The sequence below is a fragment of the Poromitra crassiceps genome, assembly GCF_964638095.1.
Source record: "Poromitra crassiceps genome assembly, chromosome: 1".
In the NCBI taxonomy this organism is placed as follows: domain Eukaryota; kingdom Metazoa; phylum Chordata; class Actinopteri; order Beryciformes; family Melamphaidae; genus Poromitra; species Poromitra crassiceps.
The window spans coordinates 46,280,641-46,306,331 of NC_139623.1; the positions used below are offsets into that span (position 1 = coordinate 46,280,641).

Consider the following 25,691-nt stretch of genomic DNA (forward strand, 5'->3'; position numbering starts at 1 on the left):
CGCCCGTCCCCGGTATAAGATGGGGCCTACACAACCACCAGCCATTAGCTAATCGCTAATCGTTAGCGTTAGCTTATACAAACAGACACTGGAGGTTTTATTTTGGTATTAAAGCAATAAACGTTTTTATATGGATATCTCAGGGAAATGCTTTGACTGTGGGGATGTTCGTTCTTCACAAGCTCCTCTCTTAGCTGTTGTAATGATATACCATTGACATAAATAAGATATACTGTAGCTCAGGGGGATATACAGAGTCAGAGAAGAGACCAGGCAGCCTGGCTAACGCACTGGTCTAACATTAGGTTTGGCTGCCCTACCCCACACTATACCAGTAAACAACATAACGTCACGGTCAGACTTGTTAAACCAACATTTGCTCCAAAAGGAATTAGTTATATAAAGTTAATTATAATGCCACGGAAACATTAGGCTAATCAACACAGAGCTGCAAAGATCAGTTCATCGGATAATTTCCCCCTTATAGCTCAGTGAGAGGCTGAGAGCAGCCCGGAGGTCTGACTTGTCTGGCTGATACGACCTCAATCTCCGACAACGAAAATCAGATTTTCGTACAGGCGTCATTTTGATAAACTGATCTCATAGTGGGAATCTTCCTGGTTACTTTTGGCGAGATTACAAATATTACAACTTAAAGTGCCATATTTACAGAGTGTTGGAGAAAAATATAAGTTCCATTGCCATTTCCTAATCAATAAGCTATAATTGCATACACATAATTAATGCTATAAACGATGACATGACATACACATTATGACATGACATCTGACATATAGATTCACCCATGACATCTCACAAATGCATATTTGCACTATGCAGAGACACATAACTAGCTTATCAAGCAGGAGATTTCTCCCCTTTGCTCTGGCCTTCAGAAACTCATAATGTGTGGTTTTCTGTGACGTACAACCTGTAACTATAAACATTAGATTTCACAATGTGCCTGTATTTTAGACAAAATAACTTCATTACAAGTTATTAGTACAACAAGTACGTACATACGGCAGATAATGTTTTGAGATACTCTGTGAGTACATATTCAATTGTTTACTTTATCATTTGTTTGCAATGGACCTCGTAAACAAGATGACTCCTGAGTGGGCATTCACAGCTTACAGAGTGGCAATGAATTGACCTTGTGGACTTGTGGCAATGTGCAATGGGGCGGTCATGGGTGAATCTATATGTCAGATGTCATGTCATAATGTGTATGTCATGTCATCGTTTATAGCATTAATTATGTGTATGCAATTATAGCTTATTGATTAGGAAATGGCAATGGAACTTATATTTTTCTCCAACACAGAGCTAAACTGTATATAAATACACAACGCACTGTGCGCAAATCTAGAAACAGCAGCTCTAGATAAGAAAGTTCAGAGGGGCGGGGACCTCACAGAGGTTATAACTAGGGGTGGGAATCGTGGAGTAACTCACGATACGATATGGTCACGATCAGGGTTTGAGTTATGGGGGGACCTATATGGGGATCTATGGTTATCTACCCCATAGATAGAGTTTGGGACCCCATAGTCCAGAACACCTGTGGGACCCCCACAAATATAACTTTTTATGCCTCCGCCGGCGAAGCCAGGCCGAAGGCATTATGGATCCGGGTTGTCCGTCCGTACGTACGGCCGTCCGTACGGATGTCCGTCCGTACGGATGTTTGTTAACGCCATATCTGAGGAACGCCTTGACGGAATTTCATCAGATTCGCCTTAAACATTCACTTAGGCTCAAGGATGATCTGATTAGATTTTGGTGGTCAAAGGTCAAGGTCACTGACCTCTCGAACGCCATTTTCAAGCTTGTTAACGCGATATCTGAGGAACGCCTGGACGGAATTTCATCAGATTCGCCTTAAACATTCACTTAGGCTCAAGGATGATCTGATTAGATTTTGGTGGTCAAAGGTCAAAGGTCAAGGTCACTGTGACCTCTCGAACGCCATTTTCAAGCTTGTTAACGCGATATCTGAGGAACGCCTGGACGGAATTTCATCAGATTCGCCTTAAACATTCACTTAGGCTCAAGGATGATCTGATTAGATTTTGGTGGTCAAAGGTCAAAGGTCAAGGTCACTGTGACCTCTCGAACGCCATTTTCAAGCTTGTTAACGCGATATCTGAGGAACGCCTGGACGGAATACCATCAGATTCGCCTTAAACATTCACTCAGGCTCAAGGATGATCTGATTAGATTTTGGTGGTCAAAGGTCAAAGGTCAAGGTCACTGTGACCTCTCGAACGCCATTTTCAAGCTTGTTAACGCGATATCTGAGGAACGCCTGGACGGAATTTGATCAGATTCGCCTTAAACATTCACTTAGGCTCAAGGATGATCTGATTAGATTTTGGTGGTCAAAGGTCAAAGGTCAAGGTCACTGTGACCTCTCGAACGCCATTTTCAAGCTTGTTAATGCGATATCTGAGGAACGCCTGGACGGAATTTCATCAGATTCGCCTTAAACATTCACTTAGGCTCAAGGATGATCTGATTTGATTTTGGTGGTCAAAGGTCAAAGGTCAAGGTCACTGTGACCTCTCGAACGCCATTTTCAAGCTTGTTAACGCGATATCTGAGGAACGCCTGGATGGAATTTCATCAGATTCGCCGTAAACATTCACTTAGGCTCAAGGATGATCTGATTAGATTTTGGTGGTCAAAGGTCAAAGGTCAAGGTCACTGTGACCTCTCGAATGCCATTTTCAAGCTTGTTAACGCGATATCTGAGGAATGCCTGGACGGAATTTCATCAGATTCACCTTAAACATTCACTTAGGCTCAAGGATGATCTGTTTAGATTTTGGTGGTCAAAGGTCAAAGGTCAAGGTCACTGTGACCTCTCAAACGCCATTTTCAAGCTTGTTAACGCGATATCTGAGGAACGCCTGGACGGAATTTCATCAGATTCGCCTTAAACATTCACTTAGGCTCAAGGATGAACTGATTCCATTTTGGTTATCAAAGGTCAAAGGTCAAGGTCACAGTGACCTAACAAATGCCATTTTCAAGCTCGGTAACGCCATATCTCAGTAACACATTGACTACATTTCTTCACATTTGGCTCAAATATCCAATTCTGCACAGAAACGCCTTGATGCAATTTCTTCCTATTTGGCTCCAACATCCACTTGGACTCAAGAATGAACTAATGGCGGAGGCATAAGTCCGCGTTGCGGTCGTTCTAGTTTATTTTTATTTTTATTTTTTCCAAATAACACATTTTTTGATGTAAGAATTAGTATTATTTATGTTAACTAGATAAATAGGCTAAATAAGAAACATGTTTTCAGTTTTCCCAAAACAACCGTTTGAATTGTTGTGTGAAATAGGCTGCATTTCACCTCCAAGCCACCATGTGCCGCCCATGAGCGCGTGTTCTACTACTACAACTGAGTTGCAGGGAGAAGAAGTCACAACCATCACGTGATGTAAACAGCTGCCTGAGCCAACAAGATATTATTAATCTTTAGTATAGCGTTAACTTACCATGCCACCGAAGAAAAGGCTGAAACTGCCTGGATAGCTTCGGTTTCAGAAAGAAACAAAGAACGGCTTCAGACAACGGACAACGACCTGTTAGCGCAACAGCTAGGTTGCTACTAGCTAGTAGGTAAGCTAACGTTATGGTCTGATGATGTGGACACAGCTGAGAGGAGAGGAGTCTGAGATTTTTCATTTTGTAAGTATTAAGCCTACAGTTTTTTGTTCTAACAAGATGCTGCTACTGTATCTGCTGAAATATGCTGCTGTTTGTTAGGTGCAATTTGTTTTTCATTCACAAGTTCTTGATTACCTGTGCACATAATTAGTTTGTTCGTAAGGTTAGCCTACTCTGGTTACTTCCGGTCTGTTGTTGCTATGCAACGGTAGCGTAGGGGATGGCTGCCCCATTCATCTGTTTTCTTGTTGTTGTTGTTTTAGATAGCGTTTCTTGCGGAGTGCAGAGAACTGCTCGGAAAGCAAATTGTATTTGCATTATGTATATGTATGTATAAGCATTATGTATTTATTTTTGTAGTTTTTGATAAGTGCAGAGACAGAGTTAAATAAATGTCTATTAAGTTCATCAATTTTGTCTCATTTGTAAAATTAAATTGTATTTTATCAGATGCAAATAAGTGAATATCACGGCATTATATAGGCCTAGCTATCGGAGCGGAGGTGATTGAGAAAAGGAACAAATTGATGGTTAAGAGTAAGACTGAATAATAACATCACACAACAGTCTAAACCGAATGTTAATTTAAAATTAGATATTCCTCTAAATCTGGCTTCAAACGGCCACAATTTGAGGAAAAAAACGTCCCAATTTTTTTCCGGCGGCCCCCTCCGGGGGCCACCGATTTAGGGGGCCCCCATAGCTATCTGACTATAACTCGAACCCTGGTCACGATACTTGGCCCTCGATAACGATATTATCACGATACAGCGATTCTGCGATAATCGATATATTGGAAGAAATTTAACCTACGATACATCACGATATCTGTGTAACTGAAGAGAAAAAAATACCCCTAAAAGGCAAGAAGCAGGTATTATGTATTTATTAGCAGAATTGACATGAACTCTCTCAGAGTTCACTCACTCACTCATACCATTTTCGATACCACGGAGGAAAAGTTACACATTAAGTCTTTTTATTATTATTATTAAAACAAGAAAACCTATATAACCTACCTACCTATATCATTTCTAAAAGTAGATATTAATGATCAAACATTTCCATTCATGTAGCCTACAGTACTTATGTTTTTGTTTCAACTACAAACATAAATAAACGTCAACTTGAAACTATGTTTCAACTACCACACACAGCATAATATTTTAGCCTGTTTATTTAAAAAAAATAATAATAATAATTTAAATTAAATAAACATATCGATACTTGGTGCCAGTGTATAGATAACGTATCGCAAGTGGAAATATCGCGATACCGTGAGTATCGATATTTTGTCCCACCCCTAGTTATAACTCAACGGAGCTACTGCGCAGAATCTGGTTCACTGATCTGGCAGGATTTTGGCTTCACTCGACCCTACTGGGCGGAGATAGCCACCATCCCCCCATATTTATAGCTCAATGACCTACTGGCCTAGTCCCATAAGTGGGATAAAACAAGAGTATCAAAAATAACACGTAGATTGGCTGACAGAATGCTGCGTTCAGGGCCACGCCACAGCTCCACTCTCCTGTATGGCACGGACTAAGCTCCTGTGCGCATGTGCAGCATCCATCTTAACAGAAGTTATAGCAGCCCCGTGGGACCAAAATGGCACCATTTTCATTATCAATAACCAAACCAACACCACAAGGATAAATCAGCCATAGCAATAGAAGTTAATATTATCATATCTACACGGGGAAAGGGGACAATTGTAACTGTATGTATGTATCTGTATGTGTGTGTGTGTGTGTGTGTGTGTGTGTGTGTGTGTGTGTCTATATATATATATATATATATATATATACAGTATATATATATATATACTGTATATATACATATATATATATATATATATATACACATACACACACACACACACACACCTACACCTCAGGTAGAAAGACCAAATATGTTTGGTCACATTTAAACATGAAACAGTAATAGTAATTAAATACTAATCAAATGTATTTCTTCTCCCAAGCAATATCATTTTTGAACGGTAGCTAAAGAACATATTTGTTAGTTTACAATGGCTATTACGGCATTTAAAACTGAAGACACTGACACACTATCGGTTTTATCAATATACAGTGTCATTTTGTTAACTTTAGAGTAATTGAATCTTGAAGGTTTATAGTTTAATCAATATTTTCACAGAGATTTAAATGTTTCACTGAATGTGTACATGTGCAGTGGTTTTGCATAAAACTCATAGGCACGGAGCATGAAAAGTTCTTGAATGCATCACGAAAAAGAAGTGTACAATACAAACATGGTATAGAGCATTTATTTGACATTCGAATGCAGTGTAGGAGAGGTTGCTCAACTCACGAGAAGAAATGAAAAGCACCCTTGTAGATACAAGTCATCTGAGCAGAATGTATCATGGTCAAATGGTCCATGATTGGACTTGTCACTTGTGACTTAAAAACATCCTGCAGTGCAAAGGCTAACCATGTCAGAGGCTAACCATGTCACAGATAAACAATGTCCTGAACAGCCAGAATGCTAAAGCACCCAAAGGTGAACCATCCGTAACTGTTTTCTGGCACTCGTACCTCATTTATGTCCTATCAAGCATTGTGTAAAATGGGATCAGACCTCTGTGTTATGGAGGAAAGCAGAAGGTAGGTGAAGAAAGGGCTAACGATTTTTGGACCAATGGGCTAAGGTGAGGTCAGTTCACTTTGAATTCAATCACTTTTAGATGTGAAGTGAAACTGTTTGTAAAGGATATACCATTCACTCAATAGGATATATGATCCCCTTTAAGAAAATGGCTTCTCAGTCAGTGGTTTGGAGTACATTTACTTCCTGAATCGGTTGAGTTGACAGTGCTTTGACACCCCCCCCCCCCCCCCCCAAGCCTGAATAGATGTACACTGTGTGGATCAGTATGTCATTGTTGTACCATGATTTCAAGCAGCTAAGTAGTAAGTACTGGAACATTGATCTAGACCACTGGTTCTCATCCTGTGGTACGGGTACCACTGATTATTATCCTGTGGTACGGGTATCAGAATCAGAATCAGAAAGACTTTAATGATCCCCGGGGGGGAAATTGGGACAAGTTGCAGTTGCTCGCACTCAGGCATGAAATATCCACATAACACAACATAGCATAACACAGTATCACACAGTATCTCCCTAAACGTAAAAAACAGTCAATAAAATAAAATAGAATAAAATAAAATAGAATAAAATAAAAAAGGTGCTTACTGGACTTAAATTAAATAAAATTGCACATTACGTGTGACGTAACTAAGGCACAGCTAACCTATCGGCTGACTCAGTCTCAGAGAGACTCAGTCTCAGAGAGACTGAGTGTCTCCGAGGTGCTCTTCTTAGTGAGGCGTTAAAGAGTCCAATGGCCACAGGCAGGAAAGATTTCCTGTGCCTCTCTGTGGTGCATCTGGGTGGGATCAGCCTCTCACTGAACGTGCTCCTGTGTTTGACCAGCACGCCGTGGAGTGGGTGAGAGTGGTACCACTGGTTCTCATCCTGTGGTACGGGTACCACTGGTGGCATGCAGGGCTCCCTCTCCCTGTCTGTGTAGAGAGCCTGATCATTTCTGAGGTGGTACCATACAAAAATGTGTTGTGCTTCTTTTAAAAGCCATGTCCTGTCTCTTTGATCCTGCAGCACAGCCGAGCAGAGCTCCTCGGTTCCCCCAGAGGGCTCGGCCACGGGCCCCACCACGGCCGCAGGCCAGCAGCAGAGAGTCCCCATTCATAAGCCTTTCACCCAGTCCCGCCTGCCCCCCGACCTGCCCATGCACCCTGCCCCGCGACACATCACCGAGGAGGAGCTGAGGGTGCTGGAGGGCTGCTTGCATCGCTGGAGGAGCGAGGTGGAGAATGACACCCGTGGTAGGACTTCCTGCCTCACATATGCAGCCCTTTATGTTTGTCACTGTTGTGGAAACTTGTGCATGATTTACTTGCCCAACACATACTCATTGGGCCAGGGCAGCATATAAGATGAGCCTTAGTAACAGTTCATAATGGTTGTCTTCCCTCCAGATCTACAGGGCAGCATATAAGATGAGCCTTACTAACAGTTCATAATGGTTGTCTTCCCTCCAGATCTACAGGGCAGCATATAAGATGAGCCTTAGCCATAGCTGCGCTCAACATGCCCTAACACAGTTATCTTAGATATACTGTATGTAGACTGTATATGTAGAATATATATATATATATAGCTCTATATATAGATATACTGTATATACAATAATAATAAGTATATGTACATAGAATGTTCAGGACTGTGCAAGATGCTAAGGGGAATGTAAGTGGAATGTATATAGAGTGTACACAGAACAAACCTGACACTAGACACTTTTTACTTTTTATTTTATTTTTATTTTATTACCTCATACTGTGATACACTAGACACTTTTACCCTTTATTACCTCGGTACTTTTATACCATTTTCTTTATTACCTAACTTATTGTCTTGTCTAAACGCACATAGGGGATTGCTTCAATTTCGTTGTTCTTAATACTTGTTTTGTGACAATGACAAATAAAGCTCATTCATTCATTCATTCATTAGTACCAGTTCATAATGGTTGTCTTCCCTCCAGATCTACAGGGCAGCATATAAAATTAGCCTTAGTACCAGTTCATAATGGTTGTCTTCCCTCCAGATCTACAGGGCAGCATATCCAGGATCCACAGAACCATTGACATGATGTACTCTGACAAGTCTATGATGCAGGTGAGCAGCAGCCTTTTCTGTTTGTCGAGAAAGGCCACATCAAGCTCTTTTGTTATTTTTCAGCATTTAAAATCTCGTCTGTGGTTCCAGGTTCCATACCGGCTTCATGCGGTGCTGGTCCACGAAGGCCAGGCCAATGCAGGCCACTACTGGGCCTACATCTATGACCCACACCAGCGCCGCTGGATGAAGTACAATGACATCTCCGTCACCAAGTCCTCCTGGGAGGAGCTGGTCAGGGACTCGTTCGGAGGCTACCGCAATGCCAGTGCCTACTGCCTCATGTATATCAATGACAAGAAGCCCTTTCTCATAGAAGGTACACATGGAGTAAAGATTAGTGCTATATTATAGTATTGTTCCTATATCTCAGATCTCTGTATCTTATTGGTGATTGCATAATCTCATACCTTCAGAAACTCAGAGCTGCAATTGAACGAGTCATATTCAACCTGAATAAAGGGGGGTGATAACAAAAGTAACAATTTTTTGATCATTAACTGTAATACTAGACTGGAAAAAGCAATAGTTTGCTAACCAACCATAGTTGTGATTGGCCTAATATGTTGTGTCCTGCGCTCCCCTTGTGTCTGTGCAGAGGAGTTTGATAAGGAGACAGGTCAGATGCTCAGTGGCTTGGACAAGCTGCCTCCAGACCTGAAGCAGTACGTGAAGGAAGACAACGAGCTGTTTGACAAGGAGACAGAGGAGTGGGACGCCCTGCAGGCCCGCAAGGCCCGGCAGGAGAAGCTGGCGCTGGCCGCAGCAGCTGCCGCGGCCGCCTCGGCTGCATCCAGCAACTCCACCACCTCCTCTTCCCCTCAGCCCATGAGCATCGAGTCCAGCCCTCCAGACAACGCAGGTCAGCCTCACTAACTCAGGGATGCGCGGCAGAATGCTTAATTGGAAATCAATAGTAGTTAGGCAGCTCAGCCCAGGGAAAAATTCTTGTATTGTCCCCAAGAGAATGATGTAAAGAAAGAGGAACAGACTTTGAAATACTGGCATGCAGGCTTACAGCTAATGCTCTATGTGCTGTTGTGTAACGTACTGTATATCTCAGGATAAGTCCTAACTAAAAGATTGAAAGTGGTGTGCGCAGATGAGCTTAGATGTTCACCATCCAGCCATACGGTATTGTGGCCTATATCTCTGCTGAACTATCGTGGTCAAACAGTATGACATTCGGCAGTATAAGTCTGAGGTTGTTGGCGTTCTCGGCACATAATGAGCCAGAAACTGTCTGCGACGGGAACATTGGTCGTTTGTGTGTTTGGAAAATGCTGCATGCATTCCACATGACCTGATCAGTGTTGTGGTCCTCCTCCAGCAGCACCCCAGCAGGAGCCAGAGTACATGGAGCAGCCGTCGCCCACCAGTGACTCCAAGCACCTCCAGGAGGACATGGAGAGAGCCATCTCCAAGGCTGCTGCTGAACAGGAGGAGAGGAGCCCTGAGGCGCTGCTGAACGCTGTGTGTAGAACACACACGTACACACACGCACATGCACACACACACAGAGAGAGAGAGAGCAGTAAGTCATTGTCACCCATCATATGACGCCTGTATTTTTTCCACCATTTTTTCAGTTTGTTGACATTAAGACCAATTTCTCAATATGTGTGTTCTCACTTCTTTATTTTTAATTTTTCCTTTTTTGTGACCACATGGTAGCAAAATGTGTTCCCCCTCAAGCAGTTGAAGTCATGGGACACTTAGCTAGACGCACAGTCAGGAGTCATGTGACACTTAGCTAGACGCACAGTCAGGAGTCATGTGACACTTAGCTAGACGCACAGTCAGGAGTCATTGTTTTACATCCGTTTTCATTGTATTTAAACTTCACTGAAAAACAAAGCTGATTTATCCCATTAGGACCTAAGGCGCCCTCTAGAAAAGCATTATAAAACCTTAGGTGCATTTGAAACAACCTCCTAAAACCTTAGGGATAGTGTATAAAATGTCATTGCTGAAAGTGTTAACAACACGTGATCTCACATATATCTGAAAGCTGTGAACATTTTTGCAGACATTCATTTAGTTTTAGTTATTGAGAGTTTATTTGAGTTAAGTTGATGCCAGTGATGTCATCGGAAGATTTGTAATTACTACAACCCCAATGATTCAGTGCCTTCCGATGGCATCATTGGCATCAACTTAACTCAAACTCTCAATAACTGTCAAACTAAATGAATGTCTGCAAAACTATTTACAGTCTTTGGATGTGAGATCATGTCCAAAATAAATCAGCATTGTTTTTTGGTGAAGTGCCCTTTTAAATGTGGTGTAAATGGTCATCTTGGCTTCTAAACATTGAATATTTAAGTATTACTACAACAAATTTATTCTTATATATCCGTCATCTCTTTTTTGTGGCTGTTCAAGCTTTTCCAGCGCTGTCTTTCGGTCCATGCTTAAGTAAATGTGCTACTACTACCTACCTATAGCAGCCAAGTGAGCCTACCTTGCTGGCTAGACCAGCATTCAAGACCAAGGAAACAAAAGGACCACAATTAAGGAATTAATGGAAACAAGTCTTTGACGTTATTGTGATATCCTTGATGTTTTTTTATCATACATGTCTTGTGTTTCATGTATTTCAAGAAGTGTCAAATAATCTAAACTAAAATAAATGGAGGTAGTGCGCTCTATGACCTAAAGCTAAAAATCAAACTAATGGCAAAGTCACTAAATCAACATTTATCTTGACCTTTTTGAAAAAGTATGTAACACTACTTTATTTTGACTTAACAAAATTTCTTGTTCTGTAAAGAAAATAACATCAGAGGCTACAAACGTTAGGGTTGTGCTACAACTCAGGTTTTACGAGTGAGAACGAGAGCTCTCACTCTAGTGTCATCTCGCTGCGCACGCAGCAACTGGAAGAATATAATTTCTTTACTCCAAAAATGACCTTTTTTATCTAACCAACCACCTACCGACAGGTGGCGTGGTAACCTTGGGACTGAGGCGGCCCCCCACATTCCTTTCCCCGTGACAACGTCACGTCCGCCCAGATCCCAAGACGCCACTCCATCTTCCAGCCCATCTGCGCAATGATGCGTCGACACAGCAAAGCTGGGTAGTGAGAGCTCTCGTTCTCACTCATTAAACCTGGGTTGTAGCACAACCCTAACATTTTACTTTGTTTCGAATTCAAGCTCTCACTCTAGTGCCAAATTCAACCGCACTTGCTGCCGGGAGCACCCCTCAGAGCGACCCGAGAGGCATCGGTGAACAACGGGCGAATTGCTCATGCCCAACCGTATGGCATTTGGAGAGGCAACGACACTACCTTCTCGCCGTTGACGGTAGGGATGGGCATCGAATTTCGAATTTTCGAATAATCGTTGTTATTATCAAGGTCGGCTTTTATTATTGAAATTCAAAAAAAAAAAAAAAAAAAATGAGTGAAATGTTGCATTGTCTCCCCTGATTCTAAGTATAGTCGAATCGCTTGGTTTGAGCAAGTAAAACAATTTTTATAAGCATTTTAAGCAAGGTTTATGGAAAAATGAATGGCGGATGAAATCCCATGAAGAGGGAGAGGGGGTGACTTTGGCAACCCTTTGGCACTCAGACCTGAGCCTACTAAATATTTAATGAACCACTCATGATTGTCAAAACTGTTTTTTATTTTCGAAAATGTCATTGTCATGTAACATGTTCTTTACTTCAGTGGTGCAATGCTTGTTTGAGCTAAAAATCCACAGCAGAAGCTTTTTATATTCATTAATAAAGCCTTAGACTTAGAATCAGGGGAGACAATGCAACATTTCACTCACACAATTTTTTTTTATTTTTTTTTAATTTATTTTTTTACATTTTTAATTTTTTTTACATTTTTATTTTTATTTTCGAATTTCGATTAAAAGTCGACTTTGGCCAGCGAATTTCGAATAGTGTTTTTGCTAGAAATGCCCATCCCTAGTTGACGGTACCGCATGCGCGAAGAGCGAGCCGGACACGTCAAGACTGTAGTACCTAACAAACATGTGATGAGAGGACCATGAGGCCGCAGCGCACATGTCCTCCACCGATACACCGCGCAATAATGCAATGCGTAGAATGCACCTTGATACCCTTACCCACAGCACAGTATGCCAAAGCAATCGCCTCCACTATCCAGTGCAATAAGCGATCCTTGGAAAGGGGTCTGCTCTGGGCCCTCTGCCCGAAACAGACCAACAACTGGTTTGAAGTGCATAACGAGCGCGTCCTGGCCACGTAGGCCGAGAGCGCCCTTACGGGACACAACATGTGCAAACATCTCTCCTCGTCCGAACTGAACGGCGGGGGACAGAAAGCTGACAAGTCTATGACCATAGACCTACATTAAAGCTGGCATTAATATTCTTAGGTTGATATGCAGGGTTAGGTTGCAACGTCACCCTGCGCCAATCATTCGCGAACACCATGCAGGACTGCTGCACCGAGAGGGCAATCAGGTCACCAACCCTCTTTCCTGATGACAAGGCCAGCAGCATTGGGAAAGACGCACCACAACGGCGGGCGCAACCTACACGCCCCCTTCATGAATCGCGAGACTAGAGGGAGCCCCCCCACGGGCCTACCCTCAATTCCCATGTGGCAAGCAGAAATCGTGGCTACATACACCTTAAGTAGGGATGCAGCGGTTTCCGGTTTGAAGGTATACCACGGTTTGAAAAAGTCACGGTATCAAAACCACTAAGATTTGCCGTCATACCTTCCCCACGCTATCAGCTTTTCCACAAAACAACGTGGCCAGGTCGCTTGCAGAGTGCAGCTTATGTGGCCCCTCCCCCTTGCTGCATGCCTACCTAGATGCACAGTAGTGAGGAGCTGTCCCTGACTGTGTTTACAACCGTGTGTGTGATAAAACAGGAGAACGCAAGGACCCACCTGAACTTTCCCCCCATCTAAAAAACGTTGTCTTGCTTCAACATACATACATCGCACATAAACCATTTCCACCCGTAGGTTTGAGGAGTAGCTAACATAAACGTCAGATAAATACTCTCTAGGCCAGCGTTTCTCAACTGGTGGGTCGCGACCCAAAGGTGGGTCGCGGGGCCGTTTTGATTGGCCATTGGACATTGGCCAAAAAATATATATATATATATATATATTTCATTTGAGTTAAATTCAGATTATTGAAACTGGATTAGCCTGACCAGTTTTACTTGTTTAACAAGCTGAAGCATATGCTCTGCCTGTAATTCAAGAGAAGTCTGCCTTTTCATTTCATATTTAATTTTAGTTCAATTCAGATGATTGAAACTGGATTAGCATGGCCCCAGTTTAATTAAAAGTTATGACCAGTTTAACTAAAAAGCATATAGCCTGCCCAGGGCCGTAACCAGGGTTCCGAAATAGGGGAGGTCCAGCAAGGGGAGGCGGATTCGGTGGCGCCTGCAAGGGCGCCGCCGAATTTTTTTTTAGGGTTTTTTTCCCCCTTTTTTATATATCATTTTAAATCAACATTAGGATTATACTGTTGTGATGTCATTATTCAGTATATTCTCTTTCATGTCACCACCTGCTCAGCTCTCCTGTCAACATAATTGTAACTAACAAACACAAACTGTTTTAGCCAAATTCATATCAAAATGACACCTACAAACACAGGTACAGAACCCAAGCCGTACACAACACACAAAGTCATCATCGATAATAAAAAAAACATACAGAGGGACATTTATTTATTCATGATAGGAACGATTGAAAAATAAAATAAAATATATTATGTTGTTTTTAACTTTACACCACCTCTTTTTGTTACTTATTGGGTCATGAAACTGAAACCATGCATATAGCCACCTGCATACCTGACTTCGGGAGCTTGGCAATTGGCATCATGCATGATTAGCCAGTAGCATCCCAACGTGTCACACAGGTAACATTACTTAAGAGACAGACTAGACACTTACTTTCTTGGTTGTTGCTAAAAAATCTGTCAGTGTCACTCACTGTCTGTCGTTCACTTCGCTCACTGTCTCGCAGCTCGCTCACCTTCAATTATCTCGCCAGGCAGACAGACAGTCATCACTCACCACCATGCTGCTGCTCTCTCGGAATCAAGTTACCGCGGACGCGGCGTCAGATGACTTCCTGCCTGACCTGCCTTTCGTTTCAAAATAAATTGATTGTTTTATAAAAAAAAAAAAAAAAAAATCTCTGAAATATTAGGGGAGGTCCGGACCTCCCCGTCCTCATAGCTAGTTACGGCCATGAGCCTGCCTGTGATTCCTTTTTATTTCATATTAGTTAAATTCAGACTATTGAAACTGGATTAGCATGACCCGGTTAACACATTCACTGCCAGACGTTTTTTTTTTACTGTAGTTAGCTTCTGCCAGAGGTTTTTTTTGAGGATTCTGGCTCATCTTTCAAGACCCGAGGATTCTTTTCTGCTAAGATTTTGTGAACACACAATATCTCAAAAGAACTAATAGAATGTGTGCTTTCTCTGTCTAAAAGAGTTAGTTTGTAGAGTTAGTAGTTATGTAAGCATTAGCAGTTGAATACAGCATGGTTTCAGCGTCAGAAAAATTATTCAGAGATAAACGGCTTTTTGTGAAATTCGATAGAACAGTCACTTTAACCATTCATTTTTGGCATCAGTAAGAGTCAGACATCTAAACAATAGTTTTGAACAGTAATTTCCTCCATAACAGCAGGAAACCCCCCTCTGCTTCCAACTCCTCCCTCCGTGTGTGTTCTCCTCCTGCCTCCCTGGCTCTCCAGCGGGCGTGTCACAACGAAGTTGCTGCTGCCTGGCTGCTGCCTGTTTGAGCGGCTGCTGTTTGAGGAAGTCTGGGTGGACTCGCTCGTTTCGTGGAGTTTTGGTTGAGAGCTTTGATGCGATTCTGGTCATATTTATGCTGCGTGTTTCAAAGTGTGCATCCAATCTATTCTTGGAACCCCCCACCGTTGCCACCGCTGTGCATCAGCGCGAAAGTGAAAGCGTTTTCGCCATCAATTTTACAGTATGAGAACGGCTTCGTCGCGCTTTTCCCTCCAGTTTTGGGTCGCCTCTTTCTACTGTGGAGAGACATGTCGACACTCAGTGGGTCGGTAAAATAGATTATACACATTCAATACCTCCAATTCTGGTGTAGGAGATGTAAAAGGGTTAGATCAACGTCCCACCGTCAAAAAAAAAAAATCGATTCTGAGAACGTGTTAACACGTCCTTGGCAGTCAACAGCTGGATTCTGAAAACGTGTTAACACGTCCTTGGCAGTGAACGTGTTAACTTGTTTTATTAGTATTATTAACTTGTTTAAAAACATATAGGCATGTAATTCAAGATAAGTCTGCCTTTTATTTCATATTTCATACAGTTCAAATAAGACTTTCTGAGCATGACCAGTTTGACTTGTTTAAATTTAAAAACATATAGGCCTGTAATTCAAGTCTGCCTTATTTCAATTGGTTTTTAGCCCTAGTTGCACTTCTGTTGCACTTTTTTGTTCATTTGAGGTTTATAACAGTGCATGAAGGCATTGTGTATTAAATTAATGCGCTATTTTTTGTGCAATAAATTTGAGTGGTTTAAAAAAAAATCTGAAATTTGGGTCGCGACTTCATGACAAGGAAAATAGTGGGTCCTGAGGCTACACCAGTTGAGAACCACTGCTCTAGGCTAACATTACTGAGGCAGCTAACATGGCTAAATGTCAGTCCACAATTCAGCAAACTGTTAAAAATAAAATACATTTTGTTCATTGGCATTTTTTATGCCACATTTGACAACACATAAAGGTCCGCAATACCGCGATACCGTGAAACCGTGGTATTTTTGTCCAAGGTTATCATACCGTCAAAAACTCATACCGTTGCATCCACTGGTGAAAGTGGGCCGGAACCCTTTAAGACTTTCGGTGCCTGAACGCCGTTGGGGGAAGACATGCAGCTGCCTGTCAATCAAAAGCCGATTGCTGCAGAGCAATCACGATCGCATAATTTCCAAGGAAACACATGGCTGACGTTATGTCGCATAAACAACAGTAGTCTGTCTCATAAATTGCTTCTAAATTGTTCCAATGCAGTGTTTTAGATCTGTCAGTGGTTTTAATCGTGCTGTCTATCCACCTTATTTTTGTGAGGCTCCCGCTGTAAAATAATTCTGGTTGCAATATCCGGTATAGAACGTGAGCAGCTGTGTTTACGCTGGCTTGACGCTGCCTGGATAGTACTTTGCACTGCAGCCCATGACTGCAGCGCAGCGCGTCCCTCCTCGCATGCATTTCCTTGTCGAACTCCGACGTTAAAAGTTTGCTCGTCACAAAATAACACTCGTTTTGGGAATGTAGCCTAACGATGTTATCTATCACATCCGCTAACCTGTTGCTCGTTGAACAAGTCGGCATTTATCAGCTCAGCAGCTGCACCGTTTACAGATGGGTACATTGGACGGGCTGTGTTGTGTCAAGCTAGACGTAACGGGGGAAGAGGACAGCAGAAGGAAGCAGAGAGAGAGAGAGAGAGCTTTTACGCGTGGTTTCACGGCGCCTCCGATGCGTAAAAGTCCTTCATCGTTCATTCAGGAATGTTTTCAAGATGGCATTTGATTGTCTTGTCTGCCCACCCAGTGCCCAATTCGGTGTCTGTTCTTTGATTCCTGGTGGGAATCTTTTACTTTGGATAAGGATTTATCTGCTGACTGCATGGATTTCTTCTGTGCACATTCACAATCAATGTGCATTCTTCCCTCTGTCTCCTGCATTATGAAAAGCTTTATACATCCAAGCAGTAGGCTAATTCTCAGTAATTTACTAGGCTACATATTCACCTTCCAGACGGCTTCTAGAAGAAAAAAATGCTTTTAAATGAGCTGTTTGATAAAACTATGTATAAACCTTATTAATAAAAATGCTTATAAATGAGCCATTTAAATTAAATTAATTAAATTGACAAATGGAAGACTGATGCTTATTTGCAAAATGCAATTTAACACGTTCACTGCCATTGACGAGTTATCTCGGCTTACAGAATCCGACGGTTCACTGCCAAAGACGAGTTATCTCGGCTTAAAAAAAAAAAAAAAAAATTGACGGTAGGACGTGGTTCGACGCTCCCCACGTCTCCTATAAAAATATTGGAGTCAGTGAACGTGTACAACCCATTCCACGGACCCACTAAGTGGCGACAGTGCTCTCCACACTAGGAAATGCAGAGCCAAAACTGTAGGGTAACGCGCGAGGAAACCATTCTCTACTGTAAAATGGATTGGCGAAAACGCTTTCACTTCGCGCATTATCGCGCTGGGAGCCCGCGGTGGGGGATTCCAAAAATAGACTGGGTGGAAAACACTTTGAAACACGCAGCATAAAGCCTAGAATTGCACAAAGCTTCATCAAAGCTCTCAAACCCAAGAAACAAGTGAGCCCTATCCACACTCGCTGCCAGGGAGGGAGGCTGCTCAAACTCGCAGCAGCAGCAGCAGAACACTCGCTTGTGACAAACGCTGCGGAGGAGAACGCCCATGGAGGGAGGAGTTGGAAGCAGAGGGGGGTTTCCTGCTGTTATGGAGGAAATTACTGTTCAAAACTATTGTTTAGATGTCTGACGTCTTACTGATGCCAAAAATGAATGGTTAAAGTGACTGTTCTATCGAATTTCACAAAAAGCCATTTATCTCAGAATAAATTTCCAGACGCTGAAACCATGCTGTATTCAACTGCTAATGCTTACATAACTACTAACTCTACAAACTAACTCTTTTAGACAGAGAAAGCACACATTCTATTAGTTCTTTTGAGATATTGTGTGTTCACAAAATCTTAGCAGAAAAGAATCCTCGGGTCTTGAAAGATGAGCCAGAATCCTCAAAAAAACCCTCTGGCAGAACCTACCTACAGTAAAAAAAAAAAAAGGCTGGCAGTGAATGTGTTAAAATGTGCATTTTTTTATCCATTTTCATATTCTTGCTTATTCAACTGTTTTACTTAAAGCACAATTATGCCACACTGTAGCCTATACAGGTTAATTAAGTAGGCTCCTAACTTGCACAATAAATAATTAAATAAATAATTTGCTATAAGACTACATGATGTCAAAAATATGCGTGTTCAGGAACGCATGAAGCTGGGCGGGAGGAGAACAATGACGCAATGAAGGTTGGAGTAGTAGTTCCGGCAAGAATTTCAATCCACTTTCACCCCTGGTTGCATCCCTAACCTTAAGAGACTGCGGGGACTGGCCCACGTCAAGAAGGCTCTGAAGGAAACAGAGAACGGACCGTACACCACAGTTCACTGGGTCCACACCTTTGTCCGCGCACCAACGCGAAAAGACCCGCCACTTGTACGTGTACTGAGAGCGGGTCGAAGCAGCCCTAGCACTCTGAATAGTGCACACCACACTTTCGGGCAAGCCCTGGGCTAGCAAATGGTCCCGTTCAGAAACCAGGCTGCTAGTTTCCACCTGCCGGGGGAGGGGTGGAGTACCTCCCCCTCCGCCTTGGATAGGAGATCCGCCCGCAATGGCAACGCCCAGGGGCGGTCCCTGCACCAAGGAGATCAGGTCCGCAAACCATATCTGCTTGGGCCAAAAGGGGGCCACCAAAATACGCCGCAGGCGCTGGTCCCTCACCCTGTCCAACACCTGTCGAATCAGTTTGGATCGGGGGAAACGCATAGAGCCTGTCCCGGGGATCAAGAACCACGGTGGGCAGTGCATCGCGCGATGCGAAGAGATCGACGTGGGCGCGTCCGAACCTGGCCCAAATCTGTTCCACCCTGAGGGTGGAGGCACCACCCTGTCTGACTGGGGTTGTCCCAAGACAGCAGGTCGGCCCCGAAATTCAGCCGCCCTGGCACATGAACCGCCGACAGCAAAAGGAAACGGGATACGCCCACAGGTGAATATCCGTCGCTAACCGGTTCAGCGCCTCGGACCGCACACCGCCCTGTTTGTTCAGGTGGGCGATCGCAGCTGTATTGTCCGAGCGGATCAGAACATGGCGCCCATGTATGAGCCGCTGGAAGTGAATCAGAGCCAGGCGAATCGCCTCCAGCACTAACACGCTCCTGAGCTCCCCACTGGCCGTTTGCCAAAAAGCGCCCGCACACTGCACCCCATCCCCAGAGGGAGGCGTCGGTGCGAATGACCAACCTGAGCGGGACAGGGCCCAACCGAGTGCCTCTCGAGAGGTAACGGGGGTCTGCCCATATGGCCAGCGCCCGCCGGGCCGGACACATCGGAGGAACCCTGGCGGTCCCTGACCGGGTCCAGGGGATGCCTGAGAAACCAGATCTGGAACGGGCGCATGTGTGACTCGGGGACACCGTCGAATGTTGGTGGAGGTCTGGCAACCTGGAGAGCGTAGCCCTTCCGAAGGGTGCGCCACAACCATGGGGTCGGAGAAAATAGGAGCTTCCAGGCGCTGAGCCTCTCGGACAACGATGGTCTCTCGCAGCAAGAAGTAGTGCAAGCCGCGCCTTTGGTAATGTGTATATTGGGCACCGGGACCTGATCCGATGCCCCGATAGGGGGAGCAGGGCGTGAGAGGCTGCGCCCACCCGCCGCATGGCCAGCTCCGCAGATGCTAGGCCTGCCGGGGGAAAATCTCCTACGCAAACTCTGACTACCGACGTAACCCGTGGGTGCGCCAGATCGGGATAACCTTCCCGCCGCGCGACTTTCGCGGGCCGGGAGGACTGCGGGGACAAAGTCCTCTTTCGAGCCCGACCGCACATGGATATGGGCCCCGCCGAAGGTGGTCCAATGTCCCGGGGTGAGAGCATGCAAGCTACACGGCGGTAGCCTAAGCAGAATGTGCTAACAAAGAAAAGGCAAGACACTCTTAGCTTTGGATGAGCTGTGACTGTCACCCTTGGTGAAGAGAATGCAGGATCGGGTCCCCGAAGCCTGAAGAAAACTCGTCCACCGAACGCCTTTGTTTAGTCAGGAAGATAAGACGGAATTAGCTCGGCCTGAGAGTGTAAACAAATTAGCACACGGAGCTTTCAATGACACGTCTACCAGATGGGCTGGAAGAACGAGGAGTGGCATCTTGGGATCTGGGCGGACGTGACGTTTTCACGGGGAAAGGAATGTGGGTGGCCGCCTCATTCCCAGGGTTACCACCCCACCTGTCGGTAGTTGGTTGGTTATATAAAAAAGGTAATTTTTTGAGTAAAAAATTTATATTCTTCCAGTTGCTGCGTGCGCAGCGAGATGGTACTAGAGTGAGAGCTTGAGTTCGAAACGAAGTAAAACCCCCGTTAGTCTATGATCTAATTTGTGAAATGGCAATTGACAGTTCAGTTTTGGAGGAAAGCCACCTCAAAACCACTCAACGTAGCGTTCAGACATAAGATGAGCTTTCAAAGCACGGTTTTCCCGTGGCCTTTAATGTCCCATGCCTTTCTGTCTGTCCTCTACCTGTCCCATCTCATCTGTCCCATTCTCTCCACAGTCTCCTCCCCCTCTCCCCTCCCCCCAGCCCGAGCTCCAGGTGAACGCCTCCTGCACTCCTCCTCCTGACCTGGTCACGGAGGATGAGGCCCCTGGCCAGCGCACGGTTGAGGTGGCCATCCCTCACGTGGGAACCTTTGTCATAGAGTCAGAGGAAGGGGGGTATGACGACGAGGTAGCTCTCGCCCCACCAAGTCTTCTCTCCCCATTGTGCTGAGAAGCCAATGCCTGTTTGACATGTGGAGTATGAGCATCACTGCTCGTCCTACTGGCTCACTCAAAGACTTTTCACACCTGAGAAAAGCCTATGCCGACTGACGTCAGGATTGGCTCGAGGCTGACCATCAAAGGCATGCGCTGCTTGAAACAGAAAATAGGCCGTTTGTTAAGTCTGCCTGCAAAACTCCTGTGTGAAAAGTCCCCTGAGCCAATCCTGCATCTTGGCACAAAGGCATATTGACCTCTTGACAGAAAGCTCAGCTGTGCTTCTTCACCCACCACATCACTCTTTGAAGTGAACAAGGCCACGCCCACTTGAGTGACTTGAGGAACGTTAAGATGTTGTCCATTTGAGACCTAGCTTGTGTCAGCATATACACTGAAATGCATCTTGTTCTATTGATGTTGTGGGTTGCACAGATTTCACGAAGATGTAGTGGAAGAGCAGCTTGATATCTGCAGTACTTTTAAGTGGATGTGGGCACAGCGTGTGGAACTGCTATTGTACAGTCAATCTAGCTTGTGTCCTTGCACCATTAGCTGTCTGTGAGCCATATTATACAGCCTTCATGTGGCTGCCTTGGTTTTTACACAGTATCCTTGTTAGGATAAAGCATTAAACTGACTGGTTTTTGCACAGTATCCTTGTTAGGATAAAGCATTGAACTGACTGGTTTTTACACAGTATCCTTGTTAGGATAAAGCATTGAACTGACTGGTTTTTGCACAGTATCCTTGTTAGGATAAAGCATTGAACTGACTGGTTTTTACACAGTATCCTTGTTAGGATAAAGCATTGAACTGACTGGTTTTTACACAGTATCCTTGTTAGGATAAAGCATTGAACTGACTGGTTTTTACACAGTATCCTTGTTAGGATAAAGCATTGAACTGACTGGTTTTTACACAGTATCCTTAGGCTCTTTCACACACAGATCGCGCAAAAATTGCCGCTTAGGAGTCCCGCAAAGCTCGCACCCTCGCCACAGAAATTGCTTTCACACAGCGCCAAGCAGCACGGCCACTTTCCCGTGCTGTGGTGTACTTTCAGGTGAAATCCCCTGCTCCCGGATTGAAAGGCGAGCGGAGGGATTTCCAGCTCCTCCTAGCCCAAATAAATATTTTCATAGGTTAGTGTAGCCTAGGCTACTGTATGATGAACAAATTAATTCAACAACAATACTTCCCTCCCTCCTTCTCCTAGTCCGCTGAGCTGGTAGAGGATAGGTGCACTCGCATGGTGGGCGGACTCGCCAAAACGGGCTCCGCCGCCGCACTCGCAAGGTGGGCGGGCAGATCGATATGGTGTCCTACTAAAATTGAAACGATACACGACCGCCCGCATATCAAACAGCTGCAGTCTGCATAACGTTCGTCGGGGGAATAGTATGGGCTATAAATGCACATGACTAATAACGTTAGTAGTTTTTGTAAGGGAATGCACAGAGCTGATTTCGAGAGGGAATAACCTGGTCTGAGTCAGACCAACTCGCCACAGACAGCTATAGCCCTCTGAAGCTTATTATTATATCCGTTAATTGTAGCCTACCTACTAATGTCAACATCGTTTGAGCATAAAGCCTAACCGCACGGAGCATTCCTCCTGGCGTCCCTGCAGTCATGATTGTATAGGCTACTTTTTTTACTTTCACTCCTGCACTTTTCTTGATCACATGAGGTGATTTCCCCTGTAATTTTTTTATGAATGAGCTGACCATTCCCACCTTTTCCGGCTCACTGCGACGACCTTTCAAGTGGAGGTGGGTTGCCAGGTAACCCGGCGCTGTTACTACCTCCCGTCGCGGGACAAAAGGCATAAAACAATTGTCCACCAAAGCGCATTCACGACTTTCACACCGGAGGCGCGAATCCTATTTTCCGTGCATTTTTCGGCTTTCAAGGCCAGTGTGAAAGAGCCTCTTGTTAGGATAAAGCATTGAACTGACTGGTTTTTACACAGTATCCTTGTTAGGATAAAGCATTGAACTGACTGGTTTTTACACAGTATCCTTGTTAGGATAAAGCATTGAACTGACTGGTTTTTACACAGTATCCTTGTTAAGATAAAGCATTGAACTGACTGGTTTTTACACAGTATCCTTGTTAGGATAAAGCATTGAACTGATTGGTTTTTACACAGTATCCTTGTTAGGATAAAGCTGTTTTTTACACAGTATCCTTGTTAGGATAAAGCATTGAACTGACTGGTTACACAGTATCCTTGTTAGGATAAAGCATTGAACTGACTGGTTACACAGTATCCTTGTTAGGATAAAGCATTGAACTGACTGGTTACACAGTATCCTTGTTAGGATAAATCAAGCATTGAACTGTGCCCCTCACAGTTGTGTCACACTAACCATTGCATGGAGTGCTGCTGAGTGACGTGTGGCATGCCCTGACTATGGTATGCCTTATTGTAGTGCTTCAAAGCACATGACAAAGTGTTTGGCCTTGCAACAGGATCTGTTGTCTTGTTTAACACGGTTCCCCCTTCTTGGGCAGGCAATGATGACCCCAAACATGCAGGGTATAATTATGGCCATTGGCAAATCCAGCAGCGTATATGAAAAGAGTGGGCCTGAGGCGGCCTTCTTTAAGGTACACCACCCCATCTCCTTTCTCCTCTCCCTGTCCACCTTCATTCATCCTTCCTTTCATATGTCACCCATCATTTCTTTGTCTTTTCTTTCTGTTGATACTTAGTGGAGAGGTGAAGTAACTCTCACACTAAATGTTGATACTTAGTGGAGAAGTGAAGTAACACTCACACTAAATGTTGATACTTAGTGGAGAAGTGAAGTAACACTCACACTAAATGTTGATACTTAGTGGAGAAGTGAAGTAACACTCACACTAAATGTTGATACTTAGTGGAGAAGTGAAGTAACACTCACACTAAATGAGCACAAACCCTCTTAAACACAAACGGCTTTTCAAACTAGTACAAGACTGTCGCTTTGGTATTCAAAATAGCTTCACTGCACATGTGCCATTGCTAGACACAGCTATCAAGTGTGAGCCAGATTGCTGCATGGCTTTGAGTTGAGCTAGCTCGGTTGGTAAAGCGTATGTTTTCCAAGTCAGACATCCTGGCTTCTAATCCCCAATGAGTTAGTCAATTTAGCACCAAGATGGATGCAGTTTGTCACAAATTACGTCCTTGTTTCACAGCGATGGTGAGGGGGGATTATGATCACATAAGGTGTTGCGATTGATTGATTATATGGTGTTGGCAAATACTTATTTCCTGGCGGTTAATGTTGTCAGTAGCTGAATCCAACATGTAATGAATTAATTTGTTAAAACAGTGTTTGAACGGGTTTCTTATGGATCTTGTTGTAGTATATAGTGTACATGACGGGCCTGTCAGTACCTTGCAGGCCATCTGGATCTCATGAAATCACATTTTATTTAGCAAATCTGAGCTCTTGAGCTCCAGATGTCTTGCACAAGTACAGCATGTCTAAAATTGTAAGCGTGTTGCCCACATCATTCTGCTTTGAGGCATTGTTGTCATTTTAGTAAATCAGCTCATAGCTCTCTGCCCAAGTTTTTGTCATGTGCAGACAGACAGTCTTTACCACATTTCCATTAACATCAGTCTGAATTTACATCTAAAAAACAGCTGCATCTGTGCTCATCTGATTGTTTTGCTATAAAGTTTGTGAAACATATTTCAATGCTGGCCATACAAATGAATCTGATGAAGGTCGTGATGACCGAAACGTTATTCTTCTATTAAACTTTTATTTGCATTTGGAGACAGTGTGCGGGAGTTACTTCTTTCTCACTGTGTCGGGTTTTGCCCTTCTCCGACGCACCTGTCGCGTAGGTGTGCGAAAGCCTTTTCTCCTCAATGCTGGCCATACAAAATCGACGGGGGCCATTGCAGATAATAACCCACGCTACACATGAAAAGCAGTGAGATGGGGATTGATACAGTATATATACCCTGATTAAAAAGCAGCTCACTTGAGCCCTAATATCACATGGACAATTATATCCACAAGTCATTTAACTGTGAAATCCAGCGCTGGTTCCCTTTTAATTAAGTTCTTGACTGAGGAGGAGCTGAATAAGCAGCTGCACGTATGCATGTCCGTACCTCCTCGACCTCCATCGGAGCTCTTAACCTGTCCCTTCCTCTCCCCGCTCAGGCCATAAAGGTGGAGTACACTCGTCTGCTGAGATTCGCCCAAGAGGACACTCCGCCGGAGAACGACTACCGGCTGCAGCACATCATCGTCTACTTAATCCAAAACCAGGCGCCCAAGAAGATCCTAGAGAGGACTCTGCTCACGCAGTTTGCTGACAGGAACCTGGCCTTCGATGAGAGGTAGGCTGGACTCCGCACCTTGCCGTTAGCAAGTATTTATCATGTGCCTTTTTTGTATATTTATTATTATTATTATTATTATTCAGAGATATTGAACATGATACGCCATTCAGTGGGCACTTCTCTTCAGATTGTCAAAGACTACCACTAATGCATCAGGCTTGGTCATTTACCATACATGGATAAACTTCCCAGAATCACCAGCAGAGGGTAGCAGAGACCTTGACTCTGCAGCCTGATAATGTGTCATCTGGTCAGTGCAAATCCTTGAGCATTGCCTTCACCTTTGTACAAATGCACATCTGAAGA

At 44.0% G+C, this 25,691-nt stretch overlaps 1 protein-coding gene across 6 annotated transcripts in view; it reads left to right on the plus strand.

Annotated features, from left to right (window-relative positions):
- Positions 1-25,691, plus strand: part of usp25 (ubiquitin specific peptidase 25) — a 112,053-nt gene that overhangs the window by 74,568 nt on the left and 11,794 nt on the right. Inside the window, exons 14-21 of one of the 6 annotated variants that reach the window (XM_083636056.1) lie at positions 7,337-7,563; positions 8,346-8,416; positions 8,507-8,735; positions 9,015-9,278; positions 9,747-9,889; positions 20,826-20,999; positions 23,549-23,644; positions 25,204-25,382. In XM_083636056.1, the coding sequence (XP_083492182.1) occupies positions 7,337-7,563; positions 8,346-8,416; positions 8,507-8,735; positions 9,015-9,278; positions 9,747-9,889; positions 20,826-20,999; positions 23,549-23,644; positions 25,204-25,382 (1,383 nt within the window). The remainder of the gene's footprint in view (positions 1-7,336; positions 7,564-8,345; positions 8,417-8,506; positions 8,736-9,014; positions 9,279-9,746; positions 9,890-20,825; positions 21,000-23,548; positions 23,645-25,203; positions 25,383-25,691) is intronic. The other 5 variants (XM_083636057.1, XM_083636058.1, XM_083636059.1 and 2 more) reach the window with 5 other exon arrangements.